Source organism: Bombus huntii, chromosome 16 (genome assembly GCF_024542735.1).
Source record: "Bombus huntii isolate Logan2020A chromosome 16, iyBomHunt1.1, whole genome shotgun sequence".
Lineage (NCBI taxonomy): Eukaryota > Metazoa > Arthropoda > Insecta > Hymenoptera > Apidae > Bombus > Bombus huntii.
In genome coordinates this window covers 4897383-4919082 of record NC_066253.1, presented here as the reverse complement: position 1 = coordinate 4919082, position 21700 = coordinate 4897383, and the positions used below count along the sequence as shown (strand labels likewise).

The 21700-nt window shown below is 34.9% G+C and overlaps 3 protein-coding genes across 7 annotated transcripts; all 3 read right to left on the bottom strand.

The window, feature by feature from the left end:
• Window positions 1-148: 148 nt before the first annotated feature.
• Window positions 149-2195, bottom strand: LOC126874659 (C1GALT1-specific chaperone 1-like). Its single transcript, XM_050636964.1, has 3 exons — window positions 1379-2195; window positions 1003-1304; window positions 149-927 (listed from the first exon to the last, which is right to left on the bottom strand). The coding sequence occupies exons 1-3, from the start codon at window positions 2190-2192 to the stop codon at window positions 787-789; spliced, it is 1257 nt and encodes a 418-aa protein (XP_050492921.1). The 5' UTR covers window positions 2193-2195; the 3' UTR covers window positions 149-786.
• Window positions 2196-2887: 692 nt separating this feature from the next.
• Window positions 2888-5409, bottom strand: LOC126874664 (tumor protein p63-regulated gene 1-like protein). 2 transcript variants are annotated; one of them, XM_050636978.1, is made up of 6 exons: window positions 4851-5377; window positions 4536-4752; window positions 4284-4460; window positions 4069-4176; window positions 3570-3703; window positions 2888-3503 (listed from the first exon to the last, which is right to left on the bottom strand). In XM_050636978.1, the coding sequence occupies exons 1-6, from the start codon at window positions 4963-4965 to the stop codon at window positions 3316-3318; spliced, it is 939 nt and encodes a 312-aa protein (XP_050492935.1). In that variant the 5' UTR covers window positions 4966-5377; the 3' UTR covers window positions 2888-3315. The 2 variants fall into 2 exon arrangements, with proteins under 2 accessions (XP_050492935.1, XP_050492936.1); XM_050636979.1 differs by lacking the exon at window positions 4069-4176 and having other exon boundaries at window positions 4851-5409.
• Window positions 5410-5563: 154 nt separating this feature from the next.
• On the bottom strand, window positions 5564-21617 carry LOC126874637 (intermembrane lipid transfer protein Vps13D). 4 transcript variants are annotated; one of them, XM_050636906.1, is made up of 25 exons: window positions 21325-21617; window positions 21108-21245; window positions 20676-20866; window positions 20373-20604; window positions 20098-20294; window positions 19850-20017; window positions 19544-19781; window positions 12693-19474; window positions 12443-12599; window positions 12150-12378; window positions 11839-12082; window positions 11406-11774; window positions 11151-11339; window positions 10765-11088; window positions 10465-10657; window positions 10212-10394; window positions 9922-10152; window positions 9364-9390; window positions 8999-9159; window positions 8321-8935; window positions 8082-8264; window positions 7641-8012; window positions 7461-7573; window positions 6964-7393; window positions 5564-6901 (listed from the first exon to the last, which is right to left on the bottom strand). In XM_050636906.1, exons 2-25 carry the CDS (start codon window positions 21202-21204, stop codon window positions 6800-6802), a joined length of 12027 nt encoding a protein of 4008 aa, XP_050492863.1. In that variant the 5' UTR covers window positions 21205-21245; window positions 21325-21617; the 3' UTR covers window positions 5564-6799. The 4 variants fall into 4 exon arrangements, with proteins under 4 accessions (XP_050492863.1, XP_050492864.1, XP_050492865.1 ...); XM_050636907.1 differs by lacking the exon at window positions 9364-9390 and having other exon boundaries at window positions 21108-21617; XM_050636908.1 differs by lacking the exons at window positions 20373-20604; window positions 20676-20866; window positions 21108-21245; window positions 21325-21617 and having other exon boundaries at window positions 20109-20270.
• Window positions 21618-21700: the final 83 nt, after the last annotated feature.

Sequence of the window (21700 nt, the reverse complement as noted above, 5' to 3'; positions counted from 1 at the left end):
TCTTCTTTTATATAGCCACCTCCAGGAGGAAGCGGATAACCGATAACTGAAATCTTACTTGATAAATTAATTCGACGAAATAATATGTCATTAGTGGGATTTATATCGTGTCAAGGATTCATGCCTGGGATTCGTGAATTAACAAAACTTTGCTTCTAAAAAATTACACATTTATTATTACAAAATTAAATGATTTACACGATAATTATCAAATGAGAATAAGCATTAAAATGTATATATATGTATATTATCAGGTACTCTAATAGTTCACTTACAGCTAAAAATAATTCTTTAGAACACCTTGCATATCCATCTTCCCTAGCCAGAAATAAATCATTCACATAGAAAAGCATGAGGATTCATTGTTCCAGTATTCTTAACATATATTTAAAATTGGAATTGTGATTTGATTACCGAGGTCGTTACAAGCGTTAATGAGTTCTTAATTAGTCAGATAAGGCAACAATGGCGTAGCAAGGGAAACAGTTATCAAACAACACTACTCCGTCATTCCCACATTTGTCATATCAATATAACTCATTAATAAACTGTAAAACCTGATAACCATTTCAAGTTTTTAACAACATCATTCTATAAAAATTCAATGTTTATTCACAATCAGTTTCAAACAATTTCAACAATTATTAAACTATCTAACATAGATAACATTATTGTACTTTAAAATTATTAAAATATGATATTACTTGATATAAAATATCTTTAAAAAATCTTCAGTCAGTATAAAACATATAAAAATCATATATGAATGATTTATTTAAATTTATCTTAGTCATTAGCCTGATAATTTTTACTAATTAATTGTCCTGGTTCAGAATATTTTGCATGCCATATCTCATAGTACACCTCGCTAGAAATGTTATTTAAATTTGTAATATTAAACTCTTCTTCCAACGCAACTCTCCAGACCTGAAAATAGAAATATTTAGTTAATTCTAAGTTCTTCCTTATCATAATACATTCATAATAAAATAATAATCATACATCCTTGTCAGATATGGATATTGCTGCTTTTCTACTTCCAAAAACAGCTTTCCTCTTTAAGACATGAAAATGATATAATAAATAATTCAATGTGTGCATTTTTTCTGATTCTCCTACATTAAAAGTAACAGACATAAATGAGCAGCATTCGTTTTTTACTGGGTATAATGCACGAGTCCAATAAACACCAGTCTTAACACCACCCCATAATAAAGATTGCAAAGAGTATCCATGAAAGGTTCCCCTTAAATACTGGTCCCTTGTATCAGAAGGATAAATTCCCATAGAAGCCAAATGTTTAGCTGAAAACAATTAAAAACTGCAGTTTAATTATAGTTTTGTAGGTAAGGAATATCAGGAGTGATAAAAAATTTACCGAGATAATAATCTTCCTGTTTCCAATATTTGCCACTGATTACACATTTTTCTGAGTTATCAAACATTTTAATTAGCTTCCTAAGCACTCCCACACTAATTACATATCCAGCATCAGCTACATTATAAGATTGACCCCAGAGAGTAACTGCATGACCCAAATAATGATTCTGAGTGTGATTTAATGGGCCAAGCATGTACCGCAAATTTTCAAGAACCACTAATGTGTCATCTTTTACAAAGATAAGCCATTCTAACGTTTCACTGCTCTTCCACACATACTTGAAGGCTTCACATAAAAGTTGCCATGAAGATACTAATTTTATATCAAAATTTATAATAGGCATTTTAGGATCTTTCACTTGACCAAAGAAATATATCTTGTTACAATGTTTTCCCCAAGTATCCTGGATAGATCTAGCCAATTTAACTTTTTTTACAAATACAATACAAGTGATGTGAATATTTGACTTCAACCACTCTGCTTCTGATTCTTCCCTACTTTCAGGTCCATAAAGATAAATATCCATATCAATATTTTTTGACCTCAGTTTTCTATTATTCAACCATTTACTATATGTCATGTTTGTTGAATCTTTCCAACTCTGTATAACAGTCTCTTGCTTGATCCATGTATCAGACATGAACCATTTAAGATCATTTCTGTTTGTAGAGTACAAATTTAATGATGATTTCTGACAAATGGAAATATTGTTAAATAAATCTTGAGCAGCAAATAAGATCAGGGCAAGGAGAGAACCGATTCCGAATCCAATTAGAAACACAGGCCACAGTTTAAGACGGTAGAGATACATCTTATAGTTTTGACACTGATCTGTAATACTGCATTTCTATCATAGAGCTTTTTCCTCTGAAATAGCTATGATCTAATAACATTAATTGACTCTCGTTGAACTCGCAAATGGTTGATTGCATTAGATCATTCCAATCATAAATTCTGCATCTTATAAATCATATTTGTGTCTAAAGGATCTACAAATAAAAATAACAAGGTATGTGTTATTATAAAAGTCATAGAAAAAATTGTTTAAAATATATACTTACATTTATTTATACTACTTACTGATAAAAAACGATCGAATGCGCTAAGCGGCCTGATATTATGTAGATTTTGTTATTTCATAAATATTGCTATTTTCTTGTAATTTTGCAATTTTATTAATTTTGTATAACCTTTCGTTTATGTAACTGTATTAAAACTGAACGATATAATGAATTAGGTCAACAGGTGGTGTTATGTACTTAATACATTTGAACATAACCAACTAGTAATATGTTTTTCAAATAAAATATTTCATATCTCAATATTTTTTCTGTAGATAATATTTGATGTAAAATAAGATCACTGTTGTCTTTCAAAAATTATTTTTTACATATAAATTTTTATTTCTAATATTATTCTCTATTATTAGCATTGATATTATTTCGAAACAATTAAAAAAATTTATTAAATGGTAAAGGATAATAAAAGAAGTTTTTCTGTTACATGTTAAGGAAGAACTATCTTTATTTATTATTATCTTTATATATATTATAGAAAGGTTAAGCGCCTTGTCTTTACAATACGGAATTATAAAACATAGTTTTATATCTAGAAAATGTAAACGAATTATTTTAACGCGATGTTTAATATCTAGTTTTAGCATTCTGTCTGCCAGGTACTGAGTGAAAATGTTTGTATTATACGCCGTAGAATTATATACGATATGCTTAATAGTATTTCACAATAGAATCTTTGAAAAGTAAATAGAGATCTATTTGAGAGTTCTGTTATGTGGATAAAATACAATTGTATCGCTAATTTTAGTATTTCATTATAAATATCATAAAATTTATAAATAGGAGTTTTGAGCTTTGGAAATTGGAATGTGAATTTTAGAGAAATCAAACACAAATTTCAATTTCTTATAAACTAGATTAAAAACTGACTTTACCACGAATTTTATAGAAACCTAATCCATTTCTGTTATGTACTAAGGCACCTACACCAAAGTAGTTTTCTATGATAATAAGACCATTTCTTATAATGCAGTCTGATGGCAAGAAATCTTTAATCAATGACTGTAAACCTTCAACATTAAACCTTGCTTTCTCTACTTCTGATCCTACAAATAGCATCAAAGTTTTACAAATAAGTAATTGATATAATTGCACAAATAAAGTAAATTTACCTTTGTACCAAAATAATGGATGACTAGCATAAGTAAGCCATGGTATATCCTTTGCAAATGGATTCCATTTCTTAGTTAATGGTACTGGATTGCCTTTGTTCCACATCAGTCTTATCCCAGACATGTGCCTTTTTCTGGAAAGTCAATTTTAATTTTATACAGTAATTACAAATGAACTACTATCAGAATTACTATTATACATATAGCAATATTTAAAAATAAATATATATATACTTGAAACTAGACAATAAAACATAAGTATTACATTATTTACCAAAGCAACAGTCTGCAAGCATAAGTGTGAATATTAACTAAACGAAATTAACAGTTCTATTATATAATTTGCATTTCACTTAAAATGAAATTATTTGAAGGTGCCTACATGTATTTAACACATACGAGAACGATAATACTATTAACAGAAATCAATAAAAATGGAACAAAACATTCTTTTTTTTTTTAAATAATTGTCTCTGTTCTACGTAATAGCTCAGTGTACCTAGGTTCAAACTGTGCAAAATCTGTACAAGAGACAAGAGTAGACCACTCTTGACGGCCTGCGTAATGAAATATTGACGATACACCCTCTGCCAATCCATTTAATCGTCTAAAAATCGTTCATAAATTTGTAAACAATACAAACTAACTGTGATTCATTTTTCACCTATAATTAGATGGTAATTTTTATTGTGAAAACTTCACGATGATACTTACGGCGCTAAAGACGAAGAAGGATAAACTAATTCGCCCGAGACGAGCGTATCAATTTGCAACAAAGGTATCCGGTTGTACTCTAATATCTTTAAGGAGATGAAGTCATACTTTATTGAATAAATAGCTTTTTTTGAAAGTATTACCAATCTTTCTTTCTCAATATCCCACAGACTTATTCTACAAATATGTCCTAATATTAATCGTCATATTATATAATAATAAAACAAGATGTATATACATTAAGTCTCCTACTCTGTCAACAGCCAGCTTCCAATAATATCGTTTTCCTCTTCATTTATTAAACTCTCTTGGCAATCTTTTAGCGCTCTGTCAACAACTTCGTTTCTGTCAGAGAAAAAAGAGTGAATATCTATATGTTTGAAAGGGATATTAGACAAGTCCTTCGATGATGGAACTTCACTTGAAGTATATGTCTTATTCTCTCTGTTCTTCTTTGCAGTATCAGCTCCTTTTTATTAACAATTACAAAAAATGTTTTTAACACGTTAATCTCATTAAGATATCAAATAGAAAAACATTGTGACTCCCAATATGTAAAATACCAACCAACAGAAACAGTGTTTTGACTATTCAACTCATTGACATCGAGTTCTTTGGTGATTTCTAGCGTAGCTGTTTCAAAATTTCCCGCGGGTCCTTCATCGAAATACGTTTCATCCATCGTTTATAGGTTATGGCTCTCCTGTCTGATCAAAAAATTCCGTTGTTTTTCGTTGTTCACGATATCAGAGTTAGATAATTCTTGGAATACGGCTAAAACAATATTTTCTTTCGACCAACAACTTTTGTAATGTTAATAAAACGTATCCGTCCGATAAATTCTCAGAAACAGTTTGACATTTCAAGTGTTCACGAAAGGCGCCATGTTTATGAAATTTATCATTGATAACGTTATCAAAAGATAGCAAAGAATTTGTTATTATCATTTCTGTATTTTAAAGAATGTTAATATTGCTTATATTTGAAAAATGAGTAGAAAAATATTCCAAGGTTCTCAGATATTTTTATAAATTATTATATATATCTAGACTGCAGATTTTTATGCATTTATAGGAAATTTGAAAGTGCAAAATTCTATAGAATGCAGTATAATATGCATTATAATATGACAAAATATATAAAATATCTAAAGTATAGTGCTTTCTATAACACCTGGTAGTTAGAACAATTTTATATCTAGATACTATGTTTTTAATCATATAATCAGAAATATGAATTTGCATAAAAACCCACAGTTTACTGACAACAAAAAACAGCGATTATCGAACAAAATAGGAGTTCTTTATTAAATATCATTGACAACGTGAAAATCTCAAGGTATAACAAATCTAGACAATCGTTGTATATAATTAATTTATACATCGCTAATACGTCAATTCTTATTCGTTTAATTATACATTTATATATATACATATACTCGAACTGTACAAAACATCAGCCTTATAAAAATCAAATCTGTATAGAGCTGATGATTTTGAATTTTACAATGTCTGTACAAGTTTTGTTTTTAAACTACCTTCTCTTTTACCTTATATTTTACACTCATAATATTAGAAGAAGAATATTAATACTTGGTTAGTGATATTATCATGTTACATTTTTACAACAAGCTACATAAAAAATATGTAGGCTATAGTCACAAACAGAAAATAGTCTGCAAGATATCAAACTCATTAATGTAGAAAATAAATATCCTATACTATCGTAAAAACTTTGGTTGTCGTTAATTTTCCCTTTTTTTATTCAGTAATAAGTAGATTTGCCCCAAATAGATACCTTAACTAGATCTTACACGCATATTATATATATATACACATATATATTTGGGTTGTCAACTAAGTGATTGCGGGTTTTGTCATTAGGTGATATTGACAAAATCCGCAATCACTTAGTTGACAACCCAATATATATTTATGTATATATACTTACACATTCTATTAAAAAAAAATCTTGCATCTTTCTTAAGACTTCCTGCTGACCTCCTACTTGTACGTTAGTATATAAAATGTGTATGTATGTGTAAATGTGTGTATGTACTGTCTGTGCGATAATCAAATGTCTTCATTCAAAGAATATTGTCTGAACTGATCTTACATTTGAATCTTGTGAATGCTGGATTGCAAAAACGGTACTTTGCGTCAGTCTTACAATCAAATTAGTTTTAAGCGTAATAAGACATCATTATGTGCACTATTGGAAAAAGAGAACAAGACAAGAAGAAGAAACGAAACACACAAGAAAACCGGGAATTGACTAGCGTACGAAATATAGATTACTAACAAGAAGTTTGGATCACTTGTCTATTTTATTAATATTCAATTATTAGCTAATTTTTTACCATTTCGGAATTAATACTTTTCGAATTGAGAAACAGTTTTCGAGTTGATTAAAAATTATTAATTTTCCTATGAAAACCTCTATATTCTTGTAAACGTGTGATTCCAAACTTATGTTCGAACACAAAGTAAGAAATATTCGCGTATGGCCGTTCGCAACTATTTATAGTACTGTACATCGTCTAACATATTATCCGACGAGGAAAGAGTCAAGCTACGTTCCTCGTGCATTCCTTTAGCGTAATTAATTTGCTGCGATACCTGTAACAAATTTGAAATAATATAAATGTATTAATACTAATCATGAAATTTATTATACTGACCCTTTTAGCTACTTCCTCGTTATCACATCGAACTTTAGGTCTCCTTAGGAGTTCTGGGCCGTCTATATTAACGGCTATCGTCGAATCAGATCTAGATATTAATTCAATATAATATAAAGTGACACCGTTGCTTTCTAGTTTATGCATCGGTTGGCAATATAATAAATCTGCTAGGCTGACTTCGGTTACAACTCCTTTGGTACCACCGGAAATCACACGGACTCTTTCATTAGAAACGAGAACTCTTAGATTCTCCGTTCCACTACGTAAACACTCGTACGCCACGAATAATTCTGAATAATTATGTTCATTTATTATGTACAGAAATTCTTGGCCCTCTGCTTGTTGACGATTATAAGGTGGTAATAGACCAGCGGAACCGCTAGCCACTCGAGGAGGTCTATCACGTTTTGGTATTGTACGATGAGCACTAAATATATCACACGAAATTATAAATATTATTAATAATTATTAAATATAATTTAAAGTACACTTACCTTCTACTGGTTTCTCTTACAGCAGTGGCAGTTTCTGTGGCAAGATCTAGAACTCCTACAACAGGTTTCGTGATAGTTCCAACAACTCCTTTGCCAAACCCAGCGAAAAAGCCCTGAAATCATTTGTTACCATTTAATTAACTTGTTGCAATCAATTGTAATGAATTTTAAAAAACGTACGGGAAATCCTTCGTTTGTTGCTCCATCATAGGTTTGTTTGAAGATGCTAGTTACCCCTCCAAGTAGTCCAAAACCGAAGCCCTTTAATCCGGCTACCAAATGATCACTACTGCCTGCTGTATTAGCTCGAATTCTCTGTCTAGCTTCCTCGTGTCTTTCATCCATTATGACTCTTCCTAGTCCATCGGAAAGAGACTCTGTTACTTTGGCAGCGGAATTTGATATACCGTGTGTAACATTTTTCACTAAAGTTTTCACGCTTCCTTCGTAGATTAAACCGGAAACTCCTTCTGTGACGTCGTTTACAAAGCCTAGAGGATTGCCTAAAAAGTCCACGGATCCTAATATTACTGCAGCTTGCCATTTTAATTCCTGAAATAAAATTTATTGTAACAGGGAAATGAAAGTAAATTAACAAATAAAGAATATTTACAATCGTACATCTTTGTAATGTTTTATAATGGAATGTACTAAGAATTGAGTGCTCTCAAAAGGATGCTTCTTAATAAATGGCTCCAACTCAATAGTGGCATCTTCAAACTTGATTAATGTTAAGCCTAACTGTCTTTTTATAATCTGAAGTTGACGTGGCAGTTTTGTTGTAGTGAGTACACTTAATTTTATCTGAAAAAACATATTATGTGAAATTCGATTAATTAATTTCGATTAATAAAACCAACCTGACTGGGAACGATCTTTAAAGCTCCAAAATAGTATCGTTTAGCATGTGCAGCAGATACTTCGGAAATGAACCTCTGAGCCTTGAAATCGTTTTCGTCCATAGGTACCTCTAATTCCGATCTTCCCGCCCCGACAAAAGCAACTAACTTCAATATCAATTTCTCTTCCAAATGTATGCAAAGTGGTTTGATGCTCACTACCACGTGCTTGTATATTTCTGCATTCTGATTCTTCGACTTCAGTTTCTCCGCAACTATGTGTATAGCTGGTCTGTGCTCACTCTCAACTCGGGTGGATCGTGTTACATAAAGAACAGATGTACATTGTGCTTCAAACAACTGATTATCAATCTGTATATCTTCCATGCTCAAGTCTAGAGTAGTATTGATAGGAGTTTGAACCAGTTCCAAAGAGATACCAGCCAAACGAGCAAACAGTAGCTCCTCAACTGGTCTTCGAGAAACAATTGATAGTCCTAAGCCAGCTGTTAAGTTGATTTTCAATTCCAATTCTTTGGAATTGACCTTCTCTGCGTCACTATTTATCTGTGTTGGTCGGTGGCTGATTGCAATATGCGACCAATCACGTTCTTCCAATAAAGCGAACGTTTTCTTCTGCAAAAGAAAGTGAGAAAGTGAGTATTGGTATCATTAAGATACTTGTTCCAGTATTCATACCCTTTCTTTGATATCTAACACTTGGAGCACTCTTGTTGGGCCATCAGTAGTTACCGTAACAGATAAAAAGCCAGATCCTGGCCTTAGCTTCTGTCGACCAACACGCTGTTCAATTGGGGGAGGATTGGTGTGCATTTGAGGGCCTAATACTGCTTCACTCCCTAAAAAGACATATAGAAACTGCATGTAATGAACATTTCTGCGCAGATCGAGTAGCTGTATAAAGAATTTGAAGTTGAAATATTATTTCATGCATTTTATTATTGATGAACTTAGCGTTAATGAAATAAAAAAACAAGCGACAGTTTGAACGCTTAAGATAGTTATAATTCTGACTTTAATGTATGCTCCGAATCTATACGTACACATTTGCCAACGGGCGACACTGCCGCCTGCAACATTATCATTATGAGTTTAAGATTCACGAAAATAATATAATTCAGAGAATAAACGGGGAAAACAGCTGGAAATTTCAAATTAATTGAATGTAAGAGAAACAAACGTTGATTTGTAACTATACATTTACAGCCACTTTGCTTAAACCGAGGTACTTAGTAACATTCCACTTTAGTTTTAGTGATAAACATAATAGATGAAACATCCTTTTAATCAAATGATATCTCAATTTACGTGGCATAATAATAGCGATTCAATAAGCAAGTGAAATCTATAGCAAATAAAATAGAAGAATGTATGGTAATGAATAGAACAAAATTTGTGTATAAAATGGATTGCAAAAGCAAAATACTTTTACTGTTTTACAATTCTACAATTTTTCCAAAGTTTTTACAATTTTAACTGTACATTCTATTCTGAATATAAAACGTTTACATAAGAATGACAAAACAATTAATAAAAACACCCCTGACTAAGGAATAATACAAGGAATAATACAATAATTCAATAACCATAATATTTCAAACCTTCGTGTAATCCCATGAATCCATCTTTCGACTGTACACACATATTCTTATGTGCACAACATAATCGTCCATCATCGGTGAATCGCCAAGTTTGTGTGGATCTCCTTCGGGGATCAGGTTTCCTTAAAGCAAGAGCACAATAGGTGAATGGTTGAGGTGCAGTGCCTGCTATATCCAACACTAACACTGTTTCTGGAGCCCTTGAATGTTTATCTCTGGGTGGACTAGATCCTATTCATAAAAAATCATTTTAAGGTATAAGATTAACAAAAACATTTCTTTTAGGGTACCTTCGTGTTGCAATTGACCATCTCCAGTCATTCTCCATAACTGAGATCTAGCACCATATTGCTTTCTCCTCAAAGCAACCCATCCACCAGGACCGGCTTCTAAGACTAGTCTTTGTGTTTCAACATCTAGGGGGTCTAGACCACCCTCTCCAGTCCCGAGATCACAATCATTTTTAAAAGTACCTGTTTTCAAGAAATAATGAGATCCATAAAAGAAGAATGATTTAATATCATACAGAAAAAGGTGAATTACCCGTGAAGGCAATGTAGATGAAGTTCTCATAAGTTAAAACCCTGCCCTCTCCAAGTACATTCAAATCGTATGTAGCTGTCACACCTCCAGGTGCAGTAAGAACTAAAGCAGCAGCCTGGATGGATTCATCCAATGCATATGGGACAGAGGAGTGTGGTCTGACTGTCCATTGCAAGTTATCGTGCACGGTAACCTACAAAAATACTCTTGAAAATAATTTCGAATTAATTCAGTTAAGTGGTATAACTTATGATAACGGTGCTTGAAGCGTATTTGGTACAGAATGTCTTGGTTAATCACCTGATTCACTACCAATGGCACCTCTGAAAAATTGTCCACTCTTATAGGTGGTGGCATAGTATCTGCATCAGTAAACACTATAAAGTATGTGCTCTCTTGCAACACCACATCTACTCGAAGAAAATACATCTTTCCTGTTGAATCTCTGATGTTAATTGTCAATGAGTAATTGTCATCCAGTCTGATACCACCTGACCACATGCAATTTCTAACATCCACATTACGAACACATAGGAGTAAATCTTTGTCAAGACGTGGCCAATGAAATGCCATATGGCAATTGGACATGATTTTAATATATGTGGATTGAGCATCTGGATGACTCTGAAAGTGAGAAACAATGAAAAACTATTGTATATCACAATAAATTTCTTGTTATTACTTACAATTGTTGTGGTGAAACATTTCTGAGCTAATTCTAGGGTAGAACTTGATTTATTGTGCAGCTGATATCTAGGAGATAATGTGACTACAGTTGTAGCTCTGTATTTCCCTCTAGCTATCCTAGTAGCGACACTAATTAGATATACTATGTCAGGCCTGCCATCACGAAGAGATATTCTAAGACGATGTACCTGAAGATATAAAAATCAATTTGAATATTTTTTATATTTGATGATATTTATTTAATATTTACGGACTTGTATTCCGGGTTGCAAATGAAAATGTTGAGACCACTGTGGAATTCCCTGGGGATGCACTGAAGTACCGATTCTCACTGACAGAGTTCTGCTAGCTTCTTCATCACTAAAAGAAAATAACAAAGGAGCTACCATCCTGGCTTTTTCGTTTTCTTCAAATTGTCCGGCTGCCTCTATCCCAACTCCTTCTTGTCTGAACACCAGTGGTAGACCAGTTTTATTTATAATCCAATATGGTGCAGTAATGTTAATATGTATAGCAGAGCCTTTCTCTATGTTAACAGCCGCGTGGAGATATAATATTCTTCCACAAGAATCTGTCAGCCGTAGACGAGCAGTGAAAGAGTTGGTATTTGGTGGCAACAACATCTATATGAAGTAGATCTTAAATATCAATAAGACATTGAAAAATTAATAAAGAAGGTTTATTTACCGTGCCTGATCCAGAGTATCCGTCTAACTGTACTGTAATTTCTAGCTGCTCTTCGACATTTACAGTATGTAAATCCGCACTGTCACCGGGTAGAATTCTACCATTTTCTGTGCTAATCTCATATAACAATTCGTGAGGCAATAGATTGGTTAATGTGAGAGGAGCCATCACTGTTATAGTATGTGCTGGTAGCATTTGACTCATATCCAATGGATAATTATCCCTCATCACTGCTACGCTCATTCTACAAAACAGATTGATTTAAAAACGTATATTGAATCATTCATTTCCGTGTATAATTCGGGACGTACCTAAATATATTGTTGTGATTAGCTCTACAAGTGATACGATTTTCTATAACTTCTAATGGTTTCTTAACTATGGTCCAATCTATTGTTTCTGTACAGTATTGAAACAAATTGTTCAAGTTGATAGGTTTTAAGCACATTTGTACCCCGGTGTGCGTTAGGGGAATCGATATTGTGGATTGGGCAGGTACTTGAAGAATTCTGTCACTAGTAGATGAAGTTAAAAGCTGGTCTAAAAGAAAAGGATATGAAAATTGCAATTCAATAATTAACTTCATTTCATATAAGCAACTTACATCCGTATTGATTCAAGGTTTTTTCCATCTTGATTTCCACTGTGTGTTTTAATTTATTGGATATTTGTAAAGCTGATCTAACAGTTACTAATTTTCTAGCTGATCCTTCTAATTCGACAGCAAATACTATTCTAGCTTTCGGCGTTAGTATCTGAAACTAAAAGTAATCATTTAAATATAGGAAGGTATAAATGAGCTCCAGTCAAAATAAATAATCTTAAGCGATGAAATAAAAATGAATTTTACATACCAGTGTTGTATCTATCTGTATATCAGTAACATTTGCACTAGCATGACGAAAATATATCCCAACACGATCGACAGTGACAGGATCTACAGGTCTCCACCCATCTACCAACACTGTAATCTGATGTCTCCTGACAGTATGCGTGGCATGATGTCTCAATTTACCTCTTCCTTCAAAAGTAAATGGAACAGTGTCACCTGGAAGAACTTCAAGCCATGTATCATCCTTCTGAAAGTCATTTTGGGCTTTAAAATTCTGTCCCACATTCTTGGTATCGTCCGCAGTAGCAATAATCGTTTTGAACCACAATTTACAACCAGTTTCATTCCTTAATGCAAAAGGAATGAAAGGCATTCGACGTCGATATCCTTGCCCATTGCTTGCCTTAGTCATATTAACTTCCTTACTGGAAGTAGAGTAGAAATCCTGCATCCAGTTGTTCTTAACCAACTCTATCAACTCTATTAGCGTTGAAGTTATGTTAACATCAACAGAATCTTGGGAGTTAACAGACATCTGCAGCCTCTTTGCATTGAAAGAATTAGTTAACATCTGCTCCCATTGAACAGTAGCACACCATGGTTCGATGAAGGGCTCCCAGCCACTGAGAACTCTATTATAATAATCAATGCTGAAAGTAGTAGATACTATACCAGGTCCCACGCGTTCTTGTCTCAAATTAAGATCTTGTAAGGAAATCTCCAGTAATGGTACATCAGCGTCTCTACAGTCATCTATAATGCATATTCTTGCACATGATGTTTGAATTTCAAAAGTGCGAAAAACGGACTCGTTGTTTGTACTGGTGTCTGAATTAGGTACTGCATGTTGAGTTAACCACAAAGCTGCTTCATCCAATTGCCCATTACAAAGATCCAAAGCAGCTCTACAGTCAGCATCTGTAAATCCCAGGGCTGTCAATTTTTGTACTTGCCTCTCGGTGGGTGTCAATGCTTCACTGGAGCGTTGTTTAGCTACTAGAGTCTGTTTTGGTAGAGAACTGAGCATTCTAGAGAACATAGTCACATCATGGTAACTTAATCTTACGCACAGAGGTTGCAATTGTATTTCAAGACATTTATCTACTGTCAAATCCAAACTGGCTCCAACTGGATCTATTATAGATAATGCAGTCTCTTCTTCTAGCCCTAAGACACAGGAAAAGAGTTCGCAATGGGACAGGTTACAAGAAAGAGGCTTTTCACCTTCTTGAGGGGCAGATCTATAAGAAAGAACAGCTGTGTTTTTCAGAATAACGGCGTTCGTATCGCGAATCGATGTATCCTCTACAATAACTAATTCTGAATCAGTGATATTAATCTTTAATTCGAATGGTATTGCAGACAAAGCATTACTGTCGTTTTCTTGGTTGTTTTCGGTGATTATCTGAGCAGTTCCAATGGGTCCTGGTTCTACAGAATTCAAAATTAGGAAATCTCTTACAGCCTCCCACCAGTCTAGTATAGCAGTTAAGCGCATGCTGTGGACCAAAATAGTCGTGGCCGCGTTTGCTTTACGCCTTCTATGATGAACCTCAGCCTGGACGCGATTTTCATTATTTGAATTTCTCAGAGGCTGTAAAATACTTGTGAAAACATTAGATTGTTTGTTAGCAGGCTCATCCTGAAATCTCATGTCCATAATTAGTATTTCCTGGGATACTAAATCAATATCCTGTGATCCATCACTCAATGAATCTAATGTCAATCTGGATTTTATAAAATTAATACAAGCTAATGCTGCAATATTATGATTTGGATGCAGCTTAACAGTAACATTTACCAATTCTAGCGTTATGCACGATTTTTTCCAGATTTTCCCCTTGTTATCCATGCTAACTATGGAATACTCAACAGTTTCATTCAGATCTTGCATGAATTGTCGCAAGTCATCCAAATTTTCGCCGATATTGTAAGAAAGTAAACCTCGAATCAACATATACTGAGCAGGGTCCAAAGCACAATCCATTGTGGATAGCGTTCCATGAATGCTCAAATCTGGAATTTCTCTACTAATATAGGTGTCCAAGTTTCTTTCGATACGTAATTTCAAATGGCACATTTCAGTGAGCAAGGATGATCCAAGTTTCTTGATATAAAAACCACCAACAAGCAGATTATCCATATTGCCATCCTGATCATTATCACACTTAATCCGTTTAGCTGCATAGACGTCCATATTAACAAGTTCAAGGAACATTATGTCCAGCATGCATTTATCTATCACTTCTGAAGTTTCGAATCGATTATGTGCGGTGAGCTCTCCCAGATCCAGCAATAACATTTCATCTGATCTAGAACTAACTGGCAATAGGATTACTGGTGCACCTGCTTCTAATTCTAAAGATAATCTTATGCTTCTCCTGTTAGTATCGATTATAGCGCCAACACCAGCTCTCAGATTAGCCATAATGGTCCAAAGTTGAGAAAAATGGCCAATGAACGCTTGAAGTTCTGCCACGAATCTTTGAGTGTGTACATAATGGACAGCAGACATCTCTAGTTTTAATTGGGCATCATAAGGTCGTTTTTCAGAATCAATATAGCTGGAATACTGAAAATTCAGAGCTTTCCGCCCAGATGAAAGGAACCTCTCTCTATAAAATCTTCCATGCGGTGTTAGGTCTAGCAAAGACATCGATCCCAAGGATCCTGACACCTTCGTCTTCCCATTTGCTTTCAAAATGTGCATGTTTGCATTAGATACATTGGCTTTAGCAATTTCCCTCTCAGATTGTATCAAAACCAGCGTTAAAGATCTAACTTCTATCCCAGTTTCTGATCGTAGAGGTAGATTATCCGCCTTGTCCAATTGATCTGTGCCAGTGGACGTTTGATGCATTGTAACTTTAGGACTGCTTCCTGAGGGACCAGCAAACCCAAAGAAATCAAATACCACCATCCAGGATTCGACATTAATGACCAAATCCAAACAATTAAAATCCACTGTGACAAGTTTCTGATGAAATTGATTTTTCGTTGGCAGATCACAATCTGGTTCTGTTATGGTAATGCTCATTAGTACCAGATTCTCTTCACTGGTTGATGCACCAGGAGACGGAGGTGGAGTATTTGGCGTGTTTGCCAAAGAAACTGGTTTTCTGCGCCAGTGAGCAGGAATTGTCCCATATAAGGTATCAGTTTCTAATCTGTCGGGTAAACTTCCTCGCCCAAATTCGCTTCTAATTTGTTGTACAAAGGCAAAATCAGGACAAGACTTAGAGACACCAGCTAAAAGTTTGGCACGAGTCGGAGCTGACGATTGCATCATATATCTATGCCTGGAGCCAATAGGACAAAGAAGGTCCTCCATCAAAAGGGATCGTAGAGCAACTTGAATAGTGGATTCATTTTTTTGCAATTTCTCATATTTGGCCACAAAATCCCTCATGGACAATTCAACTAATGGCTGTTCCAAAAGTCCCTGTTTGAGTTCTATACCTAGAGTAGGCAGTTCGAATAAAACTTTGATGGAGAGATCAAGTTTATCAGAATAATTTGGTGCTTTGCTCATTGCTTGAGACTTCTGAACAACGGGTACAGATACTGGCATGGAGAAAAGTCTATTAGTAGTGTCTAATAACTGCTCATATTGTTCTCGAGATAGGGAGACTTTCAGTGGTGTCATTACAACTCCATGGACTTGGACAATAGGACTACTGAAAAATTCATTGTCGAGAAAGAAACTCGGGCTTTGTGCTAACGCATTCTCTTTTTCAACCACGACTTTTAATACAGTATCATGCAAAATTGGCTTGCCTGATTCTTTGCAACAGTATATTTCTTCGGCTCTTAGAGGGAGATTACTATGAACTTGTCCCACGTTGGCAGATATCTCCAAAGAGTACAAATTCATTTCCCTAACTTCTAGAGTTAATTTGTGCTTCGCCATGGAACCTTGATGAGGTTCATGTTGCAAGGACATAGTGCCAAGATGTGCGACGAAAACTTGTCTACTGTGAGACGAACGCGGAATTACCAAAACAGGACTATCCAACAGGATATCTAATTTCAAAGACAAACTTCCTGAATTTTCCAAATCCACAGACAAACTTGGTAAACGTCTACGAGGTGGAATGGACCAGTCCTCTGCGTTTACTAAGCCTATGGCCATGTCTGTGGCAGCTGCGCTGATCTGCCGTGCAAGCTTACTCAAATACTGTTTAAACTCGTCAGCACAAGAACGTAACTCTGACAATAAATGAGGAGCGTGGGTATACCAAACACTACCAATACGAATTGTTAGATCTATTAAGGTTTCCATTCCATCCTGCTGTTGTACACAAGGTTTGGTACATCGATTGGCGGAAAACCTTAAAGCTTCTGGCTGATTAGGCAGACCAGGAAAATATTCTAATGGATGTTGAGATGGATCAGCTATTGGGTCTCTTCCAACACTGACGATTCTTTGGTGCGTTTTACCGGTTGGTGTTTGATCCAAGATTTGTAAACCTCCAAGTGAACCAGAGATAGAAGCGTTTACTGCCAAAGTAGCTTGTATGCGAGCGTCACACATCGTAGCTGTGGCGATTTTCTGACCAACCAAGTGATTATCCTGTATCACTGCCCTTAAGAGAAGCACATTCAGTCTATGAAAATCAAAGGTTACTTCTGTCCTGGTGGAAACTTTTGGCTCCATAGTTTGACTTGAAAGGGATTCTTGTCTCTCAATGTATCCTGGTTTTATCTTCCTTTGAGAAGGGAATATCCTTTTAAAGAATCCCATTAGTTCTACAATGGTCTCCTGATTAGCAATAATATCCAAGTTGTTGAACTGAATATTGGCTACTCTCAAAATCTCTAATGTATCATATACTAAAGTTAATTCAACTACTATCAAAGCTTCAGAATCCATTTTCTCCAATTCGATTAAAGAATTATTCCTGGGTGATTGCGGATTCTTCGCTTTGCTTGCTAGATTAGACAAAGCATTGGTCAAAGCAACTGGAGAAGTCAATCTCCTTGGCATATTGGAATCGGGAGAACCAGGAGAGACTGGGGAAACAGGAGATGTTGGTTCCGAATCTCTTAAGCTTCCAGAAATACTGTCCATCCCTACGTGTTTGTGACTGGCTACTAATAATTCAAAATCCGGACCAAATTCCTGAAGAGCATCAACGAGAAGCAAACCATGGACAGATAGGGAAACATTGATATCTGCAGACCTTTTGCTAAAACCGGCTCGGACTCCAGAGACCTGAAGTTCTGCAACACTACGGCCTCTAGATTGCAACTCGAAAGTCATCTGATCAATAATGAATTGAACCATAACTGCGTGGCTTAAAGATTTGTCTAGGCTCTCTTCTTTCTTAGGACTCTCTGGTTCTATACTGATTACATCAGCCTGAGAAATTCCTGTGGATTTCGAGAAGCTAGATAATAAATTATACATCAGTCTAATTGCCTCCACCTTCTGTTCATTAACATGAACCACCAGTCTTGGCAGATTCCCAGATACAGTCACGGATGGCAAATTCGGATCAGAGGAAGCAAACACTCTTCGTTCAATTTGCAAGGATATGTTGAAACGTTCCAGAACGTGCAAGCTAGACATCCCCCTGGTTCGTATGTGTTTCCAATTGTCCTTCACTTTCCCTACGAGAATCTGCAAATCCACCAGATCGATAGTATAGTGGTCGTACAGTTTCTGATGCAATGCTGTCTCAGAAATGGTCGGGAAGTCTTGTATGGAACCATTTTCTTGACTTCCAGGCGGTGTCGAACAAGGTGTCTCGAATCTTTCATCTTCATCGTCGCTATTTAGTTCAGGAGAGTTCGATTTAATGATTACTTCGTTATTTTGTACGTTATTCGACAAGTGGAGCTTTCCGAAATCTACAACAACCACCGCAGCATTGGAATCGGTAAAATTCTCAACTAGTAGAATCTGTGGTGCTGATATATTGAACTGCAAATCCCAGGATGAGCGATATACCAAATCTCCATCTAAAATCTGTTCCCAGTTCTTGATGAGTTGTCTTCGAGTTCGTCGCTTCATTGCTTGAAACCTTTGATTGGTCGATGATCTATGTGGTTTGCACATGAAGTCTATAAGCCAATGTATCACTGTAGGGTTGTAAACTACATCTAATGACTTTGAATTCACTTGCAGCAAATGATCAGCATTTAAGTGCAATGGTCTTTTTTCGTAAGTCATTTCAAAGAGTTGTTGAGGTAATTGATTGGTTAACTTTTCTGAAGAACCACGTACTCTAGAGGTTATTGTGGGAATTATTTGAGGCTGCACCAAAATCGGGAATGTGGAATTCTCTGTGAGATAATCGTGAAGATACAAGGCCCCCAAACTAATAAAGAATTTGTGAGATCCATATCTGGGTCTCGAATCGTAACTCAAGTTTACTCGTTCGAACTGTAGCTCTATAACCGCTTTCGTATTCTTGCCATCATTCTTCATCGTACAAAGGGAAAAAGCGCCTTTAGATAAAGCAAAATTGAACTGTCCAAACACAGTATCTCGACGTAACAAGGTGTCATCATCTATAGTGTCTGCCAAAACATCCAAAAGCTCTCCATCAAATGTAGAGGATGTACTTTGAGTGTTCGTGTTTGAACTCTTTGAATACCAGCCCCACCACTGTGGAAACCACTGCTCCAACATTCCTCTAGGTTGTGGTACATTTACATCAGAATTTTGAGGTAGTTTTGGAGGTTTAACTCTATACATTGCTACTTCTCTCAGTACTCTCAATTCATCGAAACTTCGTTCCTGTTCTATCTTTTCTTTTAACTGTTTGATATCTGGAGGTAAGATACTAGTTGGTGTTCCTATAAAGTGACACTGATGAGTATCAAGAAGCAATGAAATGGTAGGTTCCCATAATTTTTCTTAAATACCTAGCAATTTAATGTAACTCTCTACATATAAAATGTTCTCATTGCCTCTTTGAAGGATATCTTTCCATGATGGTTTAGGTTTCAGAGCATCTTTTCCGAGGTGACACCTTGCTGCATACTTCCACCATTCCCTTGGAGCAGCAGACACACTAAGCAATGGACGGCAACATCTCTGTTGCTTACGACGTTCTATATCTTTCAATTCTCTTATACATTTAACTATTTGATCATATTGTACCTAACAAAAAGTCACTTGCAATATAAGGACTTTAAATAGTGAAATCAGATATATAGTCCTAAACTTACATCTGTGAGACATAATGGGACATCATCTAATAAAAGATCAACAACCATTCTAGGTTTATTCGTAGATCTCAACGGTCGTTCAGACCTATCTCTCTTGATATGAGCTCTCGCATTAACAGGTAATAAGATGTGGTTCTTTATTATATTGTTTGACTCGCTCATGGCAATCTGAGAATGAAATTAATTTCAAAATTATTGGCTAAATTATTTTAATTAATTGAACTAGGTATATAAAAAACAATATATACAGCTAAATCACCGAGATTAAGAGACCCAAGAAATTCATCTTTTTTCATGTGATTCCAATAAATGGAAAGCCTGTCAAGTTCCATGAGCTTGAAAGAAGCATCTGTGAGATTCCAGGACGTAGAACCAGGTATCCAACTAGCATCACAACTTTGTGCAGTTAGAGCTCCTATAGTTACACCAAGTGTAACACCAGTACCTATTAATCAAAATTATTTTCCAGTAATATATTTACCATTACTTTATTTATCTTATTAAATAAGAAAACTTTTTTCACCATCTGACAATGTCACACCATCTTCATATCTTATGTGAACATCCTTAATATTGAGCTGTAAATTTTCAATAATATTTGTGATCAAGGAGGTGCCATAATTTACCCAGGAACTGTAACTGGTGGCATAATAACCAGGATCTCGTTCTGTATCTGTTCTCCATCTTGCTTCTAATGAATCTAGTCGACTCAACTTATATTCTAAAATTGCCTGTTCTTCTGTTTCACTATCAAACTATGAATACAATTATCTATAAACATATAGAACTGGAAATATACACTGCAGAGAAATCACAGATCATATACCTCATCCAAACTGATTGGCCCAGCTACCAAATAAAGTTGCTCTATCACTATGACCCATGAAGCTGTTCTTATTTGACGAACAGGCACTTGTAATCTTACTTTACCAATAAATCCTGCTTTTATTTCCACTGGTAATCCAATATGACGCAAGGCCTCTTTCTTTAATGGCAAATTCTCTAATTCAACTTCACCTAAAATAAGATATTTTCATTTTACTATTAAACTTCATTGAGTGAATACTATTAAATTTCAATGTACGCTTAAGGAGATTTGGTTTGAAACTAAATAATCCTATCTAACAAGCAGTGATATAATGTACAACTAATTCTAAATTTTTAAATAATATAAGGGAAGTAGTATCAGCGAGGTATTTCAATAAAAATAAATTCTTATATTACATGAATACAATTAAGAAAGAAAACATAACCTTACCAGAGAGTAAGGCGATACTCAGTTGATCAGTATTTAAATTTTCCACGTATTTCCCGAGATAATTATTTAACACCCAGGCAACGAGTCCTTCCAACATTTTGAAGGATTGTAAAGTTCCTTAACAGCTACAAGGATCAACTTATATACAAAAGCAGGCATAAGTATATTCTGTATAGGTTATATTCGTCGAAGTTTCGTTCAGATTTTCGAAACTCACGATGTAATAGCGATTGTGGATCGTACGATCGGCGAGATATAGCTCTGCTCGAGCAAAAGTAACATTTTTTACATCAAAATACTATTTCTTTTATTACGAAAGCCACGAGATCTCCCGTTAACGATACAGATCATATCAAAGAAGCTTCATCGATCGTGAACACCATCGTGCCGAATGTACAATTTCGACATCACGTTAAGAACTTTGAAACTTGCGATTATTTATAACGAAACGCAACTTTTTTTCTGCAATGTAAAATTCTGATCAAATTGCGAACTATGTAGGAGGGGGAACAACGTTACGTATATTATTAGTAGAATGTATAAATGTTTAAGCGATTATAGGTAATTTAAATACCAAATATATATTAAATATT